Source organism: Aquarana catesbeiana, linkage group LG04 (assembly GCF_042186555.1).
Source record: "Aquarana catesbeiana isolate 2022-GZ linkage group LG04, ASM4218655v1, whole genome shotgun sequence".
NCBI lineage: Eukaryota > Metazoa > Chordata > Amphibia > Anura > Ranidae > Aquarana > Aquarana catesbeiana.
Genome location: NC_133327.1, coordinates 56,980,500 through 56,993,786, shown reverse-complemented (window position 1 = coordinate 56,993,786; position 13,287 = coordinate 56,980,500). Strand labels below are relative to the sequence as shown.

At 45.6% G+C, this 13,287-nt stretch overlaps 1 protein-coding gene across 1 annotated transcript in view; it reads right to left on the bottom strand.

Moving 5' to 3' along the window:
- Positions 1-3,660: 3,660 nt before the first annotated feature.
- Positions 3,661-13,287, bottom strand: part of LOC141139276 (cytochrome P450 2K4-like) — a 95,885-nt gene continuing 86,258 nt past the window's right edge. The window contains exons 9-10 of the mRNA XM_073625232.1: positions 7,547-7,688; positions 3,661-4,155 (exon numbers count right to left, since the gene is read on the bottom strand). Coding sequence (XP_073481333.1) covers positions 3,977-4,155; positions 7,547-7,688 — 321 coding nt within the window. The 3' untranslated portion in view covers positions 3,661-3,976. The remainder of the gene's footprint in view (positions 4,156-7,546; positions 7,689-13,287) is intronic.

The window sequence follows — 13,287 nt, the reverse complement described above, 5'->3', positions numbered from 1 at the left end:
ACACTCAGTACAAAAGTGGGCAGTGCCACTGCTCTGTAAGAGAGGCTGACCATAAACTGATATTTTTTTTTTTTCGTTCAGTCCACAGCAACATATACAGCATGGATGGAAGAATCCTTCTTCTAGGTCATTGTAGTCTGAAAACCACCACTTTTCGAACACCCAAAAAATGACATCTAATTGGATGCAGTTTCCATTTGGGCAACAATCTTCTACCTGGCTTCTTCAGTCTTTCAATAAAATGATGTTGGGTGAGAGGGGGCCGATAAGAACACCCACAAAGCAGATTTGCACAGAGTCTGGCCAGCTTCATCCCCACAAACAAGGGAGATGGGGAGGAACAGAGTTGAAAGAATTAACAAAAGAAATATAAGGACATTTTTCTATTTTATTTTATTATTTTATATTTAAAGCATCATAAGAGTTCTTTTTTAATTCTCTTTGGGCATTTAAGTTAATCTCTGTGGACAAGTAGTAAAATGCAAGAAGCATATATTCAAATGAATAAAAGTATCCTTTGTAGAAAAAATGCTCTTCTGGAAGAATGGTCAAACATTCCCATAGACACACTCCTAAACCTTGTGGACAGCCTTCCCAGAAGAGTTAAAGCTGTTATAGCTGCAAAGGGTGGGCCAACTGAATATTGTACCCTACGGACTTATGCCCCGTACACACGGTCGGATTTTCCGACGGAAAATGTGTGATAGGACCTTGTTGCCGGAAATTCCGACCGGGTGTGGGCTCCATCATACATTTTCCATCAGATTTTCCGACACACAAAGTTTGAGAGCAGGCTATAAAATTTTCCGACAACAAAATCCGTTGTCGGAAATTCCGATCGTGTGTACACAAATCCGACGGACAAAGTGCCACGCATGCTCAGAATAAATAAAGAGATGAAAGCTATTGGCCACTGCCCCGTTTATAATCCCGACGTACGTGTTTTACGTCACCGCGCTCAGAACGATCGGATTTTCCGACAACTTTGTGTGACCGTGTGTATGCAAGACAAGTTTGAGCCAACATCCGTCGCAAAAAATCCTAGGATTTTGTTGTTGGAATGTCCGAACAAAGTCCGACCGTGTGTACGGGGCATAAGACTGGGATGCCATTAAAGTTTATGTGCGTGCAAAGGCAGGTGTCCCAATACTTTTGACAATATAGTGTACCTATATCCTTGCTATGGGAGACTCAATTGAATATGAGAACACCATGCTAACAACCTGGGATGCTAACAAAGTTAGGCACAAGTCATATTAGTAACTTTGCAAGTCTGCATAGATATGTTCCTAACAGGTCACAAAATATATATAAACAGGTGATCAGTAAATCATATATTTAGCTTCCCTTCATGATCCTGTAGCCACCCTGCCTTATGCAGGAGTGTGTACGGTTTGTCCTGCATGACTGTAGTGAGCCAATGTTATTCTGTAGTCTGTGGTTTGTTCAGTCTCCCTTAAAGTGTTACTAAACCCACAACAGTAAAATCAGTCTGGGTCTGCAGTAAAGCATGCTCGTTATATTCACTGTGGAACCTAAAGCCCCGTACACACGCTTAGATTTTCGGACGACCGAACGTCCGTTTTTTGTGGAATGCTAGTCTCATGTCAAAAATTTTCGTACGACAGAATACAATGTCAGAAGTGACGTAATGTGCTCAACAGTTTGATATGTATTCTCTTGTTTCTGAGCATGCATAGTCTTGCTCTTGCGCTTTTTTTCTTTTTTTCGTACGAAAACCGTACTATTGAAACAAAAATCGGACGTTGAGTTCACATCCAACAAAAATTTTATAGTCTGCACATCCAGCTTTTGTCTGCCGAAAAAGTGAAATCGGCTGTTGAAAGCACCGTACTAACGATCCGAAAATCGGCAGACAGCTCGTCATAAAAATTTTTCCATCAGATTTTTGTATCGTGTGTAGGGGCCTTAAGGGGTTATTCCTCTGCATTGTGTAAAAAGGCTGTTTTCCTGTCTTCTCTGATCTTCCCCTTCTTCCACTGTCCCCAAACCCATCTCCTGATAAAACAGTGGCTAGGGGACAAGTTGCACATGTTCAGTTTGGTGTGTATTGCTAGAGAGTTTTTTTTGCTTGTGATCAGCACAGGGCCAATTAGCACTGTCCAGACAGAGGGTCAGGGGTCCTGCAGCCTGATAGGACAGACAGAGCAGAACGAAAACTTAGCAGTTTATATTTACTAAAATAATTGCATTTCCTTGTTCTGCGTACTGTTAATGCATTGTATGCATTAAGATAAAAAGCCTTGTGTGTGTAGTAGCCCCTCTCAGCCCCTCTAATACTTACCTGAGCCCCATCTCTATCCGGTGATGTACAGGAGTGCCTTGGTTGTCTGGGACTCTCCCTCCTGACTGGCTGAGACACAGCAGCGGTGCCATTGGCTCCCACTGCTATCAAAGTCAGTTAATCAATCAGGAGAGAGAGAGGGCAGGGCCAAACCATTACTCTGTGTCTGAATGGCCACATGGAGCTGTGGCTCAGCTCGGGTGCCCCCATAGAAAGCTGCTTGCTGTGAGGGGACTTGACAGGAGGGAGGGGCCAGGAGCACCGAAAAGGGACCAGAGAAGAAGAGGATCTGGGCTGCTCTGTGCAAAACCATTTCACAGAGCAGGTAAGTATATCATGTTTGTTATTTTTAAAGATAAAATAACAAGACTTTAGTATCACTTTAAGTTCAGTCTGGCTGACAGTTATCCCTTCTGTCAGTAGGTGGCACTGTCGCCTTTGGTATTGGTGAGAGATTTTACAGTAGGTATGAATTATGAATATTCATACCTTTTTCCAGTCCACCACTAGGAGTTTTCCTCTGCCAGTGGTGCATTGTGGGAAAGTGTATAAATATTCAGGGCTGGCTGATGTAAGCTCTCTTCCTTCCCAGCTGCAGCCAGGGGAGGGTGTGTACGTACGTAATGGAGTTACTGTTTTAGGCCTTCCTAGCCAGAAGGGGAAGCGATGAGGCCCGGAGCTGCTGATCTTCACGGGAAGCAGGATGAAGTCCCATGGAAGCTAGTTGACACTCCTGCAGAAGATGAAAGCTTTTGTAATTGGTGCAGATTTCAGAGAATCCTGCCACAGGAAGGTCAGTCCAGACTTAAGGGCTCTTTTACTTGTGATGTGCTTTGTGGAGTACCGAAGTTCCACTGTAGCCCTGAGCATCTGCAACCCTAACCCTATCTCCCATTTAACAGTGAGTAATAAAATCCTCTCTGTTTTATCAAAAAGTGACTGGTACCCTTCTGACCATGCATCCCACTATGACCAAGAGACATCGCCCCAGAGGTGAAATGCCAGCCTACCCTGTCGACCCCTACCCTGGGGGTCAGGGGTGTGCTAAAATCCAATTCCTGTACTAATACTTATGAGCCTTTAGCATATTATGTAACCATTCACCTTCATTAGATAATGATGAATAAAAGCGGTACTCCAATATCCGTTCTTCCAGACACTTTTATTCGGCTATCAACAGTACAACTGCATCAATAGTGTGCCAATGCAGAGTCCACCCATCCTTAACGCGTTTCACCACTTCTGGCTTGATCATAAGCAAGTAGTGATGAAATGCATTAAGAAGGGGTGGTCTTTAGGTGGGGACACAGTGGATGCAGTGGTACTGTTGATAGCCCAATAAATGTGTCTGGAAGAACGGATATTGGAATACAGCTCTTATTCATCAGTATCTTGTGAAGGTGAATTTTCATCAGTATCTTTTGAGCAGGCATACTGAGCATCCGCAGACAGTTGGAGGCACAGGTCTTGAGCAATACTGTGAATTTGGGACCTTTATCTTCATGGTTCATTATTTCATCTCGTTAATTTTTACAACATACAATCTTCACCAATGTGGAGGTGCCTTTGATTTCCATTTTGTAACCACATTTCTACAAATCAAAAACATTCTTTCTGGAAGGATTAAACCTAGTCCATAATTATTATTGACATATTTACTGCCAGTTCACTTTAAGTGCGAGAAATCGCACAAATATCGTGTTTCAGTGGAGGAGTTGTGAAGCCAACAGCGCCTGTGAGGTCCAGTTTTGCTCCAGGTGGAGCCTGAAAGGTGAAGTTTTGCAGCAGTGTTGTAAAGAAGAGGAACAGTTCCATTTTAGCCAGAGTCTCCCCAGCACAACTTCTCTTACCTAAAAAAGAAATAAAAGTATAACATAAAAAAAAGACTGAGGAAGAATATTGTTTTTTTTTTCCAGCTGCAGGACAGACATATTTGCAGCTCTGTATCTATCTAGGTCCATTTAGGGACATACTGTATGTAGATTGTTGAGTAACTCCTGCATACACCATCTTTTTTACCCTTTGCAAAGTGGGTGCAATGTGGGGGTTTGATGAAGCTTTAATGGCTCCCCAAGCTGGTATTTAGAAATCTTTTTTTTGGCCTGTACATTTTCAATCTTTCCATCTTTGAAATGAGCAGTAAGAAATTACTAACTGTGGCCCCATTTGTAATCAGGGCCGGTGCTACCACTAGGCAAACTAGGCAACCGCCTAGGGCGCACTGCTGCCTAGGGCGCCCGGCCTCTTCTCTTTGCAGCAAGCAACTAAGTCTCAGCATCAGCAGGCAGCCGCCGCTCCTTTCGCACATAGTGTCAGAGGCGCAGCAGTGGCAGAGGACTGTGTCTGTGTCCCAACTCCGGAATGAATGGAAGCAAGTAAATATTAATTGATGGGCACTGGTAGGCTGCGCTTGATGGGTGCTTCATTAAAAAGGTGGGGTTTACATGGGCAGGGCAAAGGGGGTGGAGTCAGTCAGGGATGGAGCCAATGGGGGGAGGCAAAAAGAGGTTTTGTCTGGGGTGTCAAAAATCCTTGCACCAGCCCTGTTTGTAATTATTGCATTGGTGCCCTCTGTGGACTGGTCTGTCTATGTTTTGGTCACAGCTATAGCCAGGTGCTGGCCTACAGCAATATGGAGAACGAGACATTGAAGTTGATTTACTAAAACTGGAGTTCGCAAAATCTGGTGCAGTTCTTTTATTGTCAAAGCTTAATTGAACAAGGTGAAGTTAGAAGCTGATTGGCTACCATGCACAGCTGTACCAGATTTTGCAGTCTCCAGTTTTAGTAAATTAACCTCATTGCATTATATTCTTTTCTCCCTCCACTGAGATACTTATATTATGCTGCACCATTCTCCTCCCACCTGCAGGGAGAGAGATAAACCCAAGCAAGCTCATAGACATCTATGCAGAGCTCTAATGCCCTATACACACGGTCGGACATTGATCGGACATTCCGACAACAAAATCCTAGAATCCTAGGCTCAAACTTGTCTTGCATACACACGGTCACACAAAGTTTTCGGAAAATCCGATTGTTCTAAACACGGTGACGTAAAACACGTACGTCAGGACTATAAACGGGGCAATAGCTTTCATCTCTTAATTTATTCTGAGCATGCGTGGCACTTTGTGCGTTGGATTTGTGTACACATGATCGGAATTTCCAACAACGGATTTTGTTGTCGGAAAACTTTATAGCAAGCTCTCAAACTTTGTGTGTCAGAGATTCCAATGGAAAATGTGTGATGGAGCCCACACACGGTCGGAATTTCCAACAACAAGGTCCTATCACACATTTTCCGTCGTAAAATCCGACCGTGTGTACAGGGCATAAGACTCCTGGGGGTTTTTAACTTGGGATGGCAGCCATGTAACGGGACAAATAGATACCTTACACTACAAATCCCATTAGGCACTGTTCAGTAGGAGTAGTGTAGAGATATTTATTATTAAACTGCCAGGGAAAGTTCTTCCTCTTAGCACTGTGGGAGTTAGAGAGAGAGCACCTCTGTCTGGATATTCGCTTGCTACCAGGTGACCATACCAGTGGAGATCCAAGCCTGAGATTGGGAGTGAGGACACCTGAGGCAGTGCAGCACCGCCTATGTCACAGCACCTGTACTGCTGCTGCATGGAGAATGAAGCATCTACTCACCATCTGTTTCCCACTGCTGGTCATCGGAGGCTTTCAGGGAAAGACTGAAGGTCCCCCCCACAGCGATAGCAGCATCCTGGGGACAGGTAAGAGGTCTATTCGCACATTGCTGATACTGCTAGCAGGAACTGAGCCACAGAGTAGGACACCAGGTGTACCCAATCCATACCGTATCCATACTGCACTCTATAACCCACTTATTCCAAACCTAGGCTGTACCTGTATCAACTCTTTACTGCATCTAAACCACATTTTCCTTGCACCTGTGCCGAGACTATACCGTACCTATACTGCATGCAGGTTAACTGGAACTGTTGTTAAAATGGATGTAAACCCTCCATATACCCAGTGAATGGAACAGCCACAGATGATACACAGGGATGAAACAAATCTCCCTATATAAGTTTTACATCCATATCTGCTGTCTTCATCTTTAGATACTATTTAGAAACTGCCCTTCATATTTTTTCTCTTCCTGGTTTTTATTGCAGAGAAGTCTGGGCACACAGCCAAGACAGCTGATTGGAGGAAAGGCAAACACCTCCTCTACACATAGAGCTGTGTTAATCTATTTATACAACCTTCCCCAAGTCAAAGCTCCAGCTGGTTTTATCATATGTGATGGAAAACTTATCAGGCTGATAACAGACAAACGCAGCAAGAGAAAGCTACGAGACACGGGGCTTTGGAGATAACAAAACACTCCAGATCTATGTGCCCAGCTCAAATTTCATGAATCGGGTTTACATCCACCTCTTTAAAAGCCTTAACGATAGCCGGCAGAAGACCACCCTCTCGTAATAATGATTTTGCAAATCCCTTTGTTCCCCTGCCCCTTCTGCTACCATCTTCCTTTCATTTTGGACAGTGCTCACCCATTTTGTCTAGGACTAGCATCACCATCATAAATGCACTCTAGCAGTATAGTTCCAACACTCCAACACATGCTGATCTGGACGGCATATGCCATCTTATGCCTAGTCCTTACCGTTAATCACTTTGTATGCTAAATTATATTATCATTATTAATCCATTTCATGTTTGTCTAGTTACAAACGATTATGGATAACAATAGATTAAGTTTGCCTGTAGGCTGGGTTCACACCTATGTGAATTGGAGGCGGGTTTCCCTGCATCCAATTCGCATAGCAGGAGAATGTGACCGGCTCTCTATGGAGCCAGTTCACATATCTCTGGGGCGGCTGCGAAGTGCACTGCACAGAAATGCTGTACATCTTTGGCTCCATTTCAGGGTCGAATTCAGGCACAGATTTGGCCCCGATTCGTTCCTGAAATGGAGAACGGGGATGCACAGCATTCCTGTGGGATCTGCAGCCGGTCCCAGTGTGAACCGAGCCTGACTACTTGGTTTGGTGCCTGTTTTGTTTGATATAGCAACACTATTGGGCATAGTACACTTAATATGGTGTGCCAGAGGGTCTGAGGTTCTTGAGAAGGTTGAGACAAAGAAAAGAGAACCCATCCTATCCAGCAGCTCCTACAGGGGTAGCACTACACATCCATAGAGTGATCCTCAATACATTTGTGGCAATTTAGAGTTTCTCCCTTTGGTTTTCTCACCTGCAGAAAATGGTATAAAAGCTTCATTATTAACAAAGTTTCCCTCAGAATCCAGAAAATGTTGAGGGTAAAACTCTTCTGGTTTCTCAAAGTGCTTTTTGTCTCGTAGGACAGAATACAGTAATGGAATCACTTGGGTTCCCTGCAAAGAAAATATGAGAGAGACATTTGTTATTAGTTCATAATTCTGTTCAAAGTGCACTCCAATCTAAACTAAAAATTACGCTCTGAAATGCCATACCAACTCATCCTTCAATCTTTTTGTCCAGACATTAATTCAGTGGTGAATGGGAGAAATGCAATCCTCATTTGTCCAAAATTCACAAGTTTGCGGCAAAACATTAAGATTTACTGAGGTTGTAAACCCTTAAATATACACAGTGAAGTAACTGGCCTCAGGTGATACACAGAGAATATCATACGTTGGACCTGTTTATCTGCAGCAATTTGTTCTCTACAGCCTTGTAAAATTCAGAGCTTAAAAGCATTTTTCACAGACCCGCAAAGCAGGGGTAGTGAGTTGCAGTTACACACTGTACAAGAGCTCTGAGAGCTGATTGGAGGGAAGGGAAACACCCCCCTCCTCACAGTACACAGGAACGATGCGCAGCTGAGGATATGAATCAGAGGTTGTGTGTTGGAGCTCTCCACCCCATCACCTTGGTGTTAGCAAGAGTCACTTCTGACAGCTTTTCCTGATACCAGAAGAACGAGACAGCAGGGAGAAATCACACTCAGTGATTTGAACAGAGGCAAATAAATACTATAGAAGTATGTGCTTTGTTCATATTTCATGACAGCGGTTTACAACCACTATAAATCTAATCTAAACTTCTCAGTTTTGAGATACCTTTAACACAAGCAGAGCAATATAATTTCAGTTTAGAATCACAAATAACTGTTATAAACAGTACTTAGAAGGGCCTGGAAAGCCAGAGACTTTGACTTTTAACAACAATAAGTTTGATACCAAACATGCCTCTTCTATGATGGGAAGCAGCAGAATTGGCAAAATTACATTTCTGAAGGAGAATAAACATAAGATCTCAGTGGTGGGAGGTGTAGTCCTCACTAGGTGCAGACTGTGACAGACTCAACCAGGACAGAGGCTTTTGGAGGGGACTGCAGGCTAGCCTCTTGCCTCCTGACTATGGGCCCTGGCTTTTAAGGGAGCACTACTCTTTGGAAGGTGTGTGCCTGAGGGGCCCTTGAAGTTTTCTTGTTTGAAGTCCTTATCTCCTCAAAACACACAGACTTTTGGAACTGTAGGTCACATATACATGACTATGGATCCTGGCATTCGAGGGAGCTACAATCATTTAGGAAGAAGTCCTGTTATATATTGCAAAAGGACATTATTACATTTAACAGTCAAGGAAGCCATAATGGTCTCTGCCTACTTGAAAACTCAGTAAGCAGATATATGTGAAAAGAAAGCTGGTTAATGAGATTTGGACAGCCCTGGGTCTTCTTGAATATGGTTGATGGATAGTCTGAGGTGGGATGAGATCACTGTTTGTTATGTGTTTATTTTTAAGTAGGTCATTCCCATTGTTCTATAGGGATGAGCTGAACACCCCCCGGTTCGGTTCGCACCAGAACCTGCGAACGGACCGAAAGTTCGCACGAACGTTAGAACCCCATTGACGTCTATGGGACTCGAACGTTCGAAATCAAAAGTGCTCATTTTAAAGGCCAATTTGCATGGTATTGTCCTAAAAAGGGTTTGGGGACCCGGGTCCTACCCCAGGGGACATGTATCAATGCAAAAAAAACTTTTAAAAACGGCCGTTTTTTCGGGAGCAGTGATTTTAATGATGCTTAAAGTAAAAAAAAATAAAAGTGAAATATTCCTTTAAATATCGTACCTGGGGGGTGTCTATAGTATGCCTGTAAAGTGGCGCGTGTTTCCCGTATTTAGAACAGTCCCTGCACCAAATGTCATTTTTAAAGGAAAAAATCTCATTTAAAACTGCTTGCGGGTTTAATGTAATGTCCGGTCCTGGCAATATGGATGAAAATCAGTGAGACAAACACCATGGGTACCCCCCAGTCCATTACCAGGCCCTTTGGGTCTTGTAAGGATATTAAGGGGAACCCCGCACCCAAATTAAAATAAGGAAAGGTGTGGGGTCACCAGGCCCTATATACTCTGAACAGCAGTATACAGGCGGTGCCAACAAGACAGGGACTGTAGGTTTGTTGTTAAGTAGAATCTGTTTGTCATTTTGAACGGGTACATTTTTAACGTGTTTAGCTCCAGCCAAAAAATCTTTTTTAAGCTTTTTGGAAAACATAGGGAAGGGTTATCACCCCTGTGACATTTGTTTTGCTGTCTTTCCTCCTCTTTAGAAGATTTCACCTCACTTTTTGTCCCAATGACAAATGCTTTTTGAGAATTTGGGTTTTTTTGTGGAACAAGGATTGGAAAGCATCAGTGGAAAGGAGAAATGTTTTTCCCATATTAACTCTTACAGGAGAGAATTTCCCTTCCTAGGGGTAGATTTCATCTCACTTCCTGTTGTCTCCTTCCGTTTGCAAGTAGGAGTCGTTTGTAAGTTAGATGTTTGAAAGTAGGGGCCTGCCCTATATACTCAGCAGAAATTTGGGCCTTAGGTGTTGTTGTGGCCACAACACTGTAAGCCTTCACAGGGCCCTGCTGTGAAATATTAGATCAAGAATTGTAATTACATGCCCCTGTTGAACAGGGGCAGAAAAATTGGGCCTTTGGTGGTGGTGGTGCTGGTGCCACAACACTGCAACCCCTCACAGACACTCTAGTTGGAACGCAGGAAGGAGCCCTGCTGCAAAGTATTGCATCAAAAATTGTAATTACACGCCCCTGTTAAACAGGGGCAGAAAAATTGGGCCTTAGGCACTGGTGCTGGTGCCACAACACTGCAACCCCTCACAGACACTCTAGTTGGAACGCAGGAACGAGCCCTGCTGCAAAGTATTGCATCAAAAATTGTAATTACACACCCCTGTTAAACAGGGGCAGAAAAATTGGGCCTTAGGCACTGGTGCTGGTGCCACAACACTGCAACCCCTCACAGACACTCTAGTTGGAACGCAGGAACGAGCCCTGCTGCAAAGTATTGCATCAAAAATTGTAATTACACGCCCCTGTTAAACAGGGGCAGAAAAATTGGGCCTTAGGCACTGGTGGTGGCGCCCAGAACCAAAAATGTTCTTACAAGCTATCAGCGTGATGATTGAGGAAGAGGATAATTACTCAGGGATAGTCACTCAGCATCAGCATAGGCAGTCTTTGAAGGGATCTGAGATTTCAAAAAAAATTATTCGGTTACATCAGCATCAGGTGCTTGGTAGCTGGTGGTGATCCAAGACTGATTCATTTTTATGAAGGTCAGTCGATCGACCGAGTCGGTGGACAGATGCACCCTGTGATCGGTTACCACGCCTCCAGCAGCACTGAATTTGCGTTCCGAAAGAACGCTGGATGCAGGACAGGCCAGTAGCTAAATTGCATACTGTGCAAGCTCTGGCCAGTGATCCATCCTCAAGACCCAGTAACCCAGAGGATTTTCGGTGGGAAAGGTGTCCACGTCTGATCTTGCCCCTAGGTATTCCTGCACCATGTAAAACAGACGCTGGCGATGATTGCTGGAACCGATCCTACCTTGGGGCTGTGGACCAAAAAATTGTCTGAACGCATCGGTCAGACGGCCACCTTCTCCACTGCTCCTTCTTTGACTGACTGAAGCCTCAGCAACACGTTGTCCAGAAACAGGAGTTTGTAACCTCCCAGTCTCTGGGAACGCTTTGCACAGACCTTTCTGCAAGGCCTCCCGAAGATGTTTCATCCTCTGCTCCCTCTGCGATGGCAAGATAAGGTCCGCAACCTTACCCTTGTAACGTGGATCAAGGAGGGTTGCCAGCCAGTATTGGTCCTTCTCCTTGATACCACGAATACGAGGATCCTTACGCAGGCTTTGCAGGATCAGGGAGGCCATGCAGCGTAGGTTTGCTGAGGCATTCGGTCCGGAGTCCTCTGGGTCACTAAGGACGACATGGTCCGCAGCCACCTCCTCCCAGCCACGTACAAGTCCATGTGTTTCTTGGGACTGATCCCTTAAAGACTGCTGCTGATGCTGAGTGCCAGGCTCCACCTCCATACTGACACAATCTTCCTCCTCCTCCTCCTCGTCCTCTTCCTGTGTGATCGGCGGGCACGCAGGAACACTGTCTGGATAAAGGGGGCCTTGAGAGCTAAGGAAGTCCTCCTCTTCCTGCCTCTGTTCTGCCTCAAGTGCCCTGTCCATTATTCCACGCAGCGTGTGCTCCAACAGGTGGACAAGGGGGACAGTGTCACTGATGCATGCACTGTCACTGCTCACCATCCTCGTGGCCTGCTCAAATGGTGACAGGACAGTGCATGCATCCCTGATCATGGCCCACTGGCGTGGGGAAAAAAAAACAAGCTCCCCTGACCCTGTCCTGGTGCCATAGTCGCACAGGTACTCATTGATGGCCCTCTGCTGCGTGTGCAGCCGCTGCAGCATGGCCAACGTTGAGTTCCACCTGGTGGGCATGTCACAGATTAGGCGGTTCTTGGGCAGGTTAAACTCCTTTTGGAGGTCCGTCAGCCGAGCACTGGCATTATATGACCGGCGGAAATGCACACAGACTTTCCTGGCCTGCCTCAGGACATCCTGTAAGCCCGGGTACCTGCCCAAGAACCGCTGCACCACCAAGTTAAGGACGTGAGCCAAACAGGGCACATGGGTCATTTGTCCCTGTCAGAGGGCAGAGAGGAGGTTGGTGCCATTGTCGCAAACCACCATTCCTGCCTTAAGTTGGCGTGGCATCAACCACCTCTGAACCTGCCCCTGCAGAGCTGACAGAACCTCTCCCCCAGTGTGGCTCCTGTCCCCCAAGCACACCAGCTCAAGCACCGCATGGCATCTTTTGGCCTGCGTACTTGCGTAGCCCCTTGAAAGGCTACGGAGCACTGCTGGTTCCAAGGACAAAGCACAGGAAGAGGCCATGGAGGAAGAAGAAGAGGAGGGGGTGGAGGAGAGAGGTGTGTCACAATCATTAGCATTTTGGAGGCGTGGTGGCGGAACAACCTCCAACACTACTGCACCTTGTCCTGCATCCTTCCCAGCTGCCAGCAGAGTCACCCAATGCGCCGTGAAACTTAGGTAATGTCCCTGTCCATGCCTGCTGGACCATGAGTCAGCGGTAATATGCACCTTACCGCTGACCGCCCTGTCCAGCGAGGCATTACATTGCCTTCCACATGCCGGTAGAGAGCCGGAATCGCCTTCCGTAAGAAAAAGTGGCGTTTGGGTACCTGCCACTGAGGAACCGCACATTCCACAAACTCACGGAAGGGGGCAGAGTCTACCAACTGAAAAGGCAGCAGTTGAAGTGCTAGCAATTTTGCCAAGCTAGCATTCAACCGCTGGGCATGTGGATGGCTGGGAGCAAACTTCTTTCGGCGGTGCAGCAGCTGGGGCAGGGAAATTTGCCTGGTACAATCTGACGTCGGTGTACCAAAAGCAGATTGCCCACAAGTACTTGGCTGTGTCACACCTAATTCTACACCTTCATTCCTCTCAGTGCAGGTCTCAGAGAGGACTGAAGGTCTAGTGGGGTTGGAAATCTCAGCTAATGAGGAGCAAGGAGAGGTCCTCTTTGTTCTTTGGTGTGAGTCTTTTAGATACGCTTGCCAACGAACTGCATGGCAGGTCAACATATGTCTGGTCAAGCAT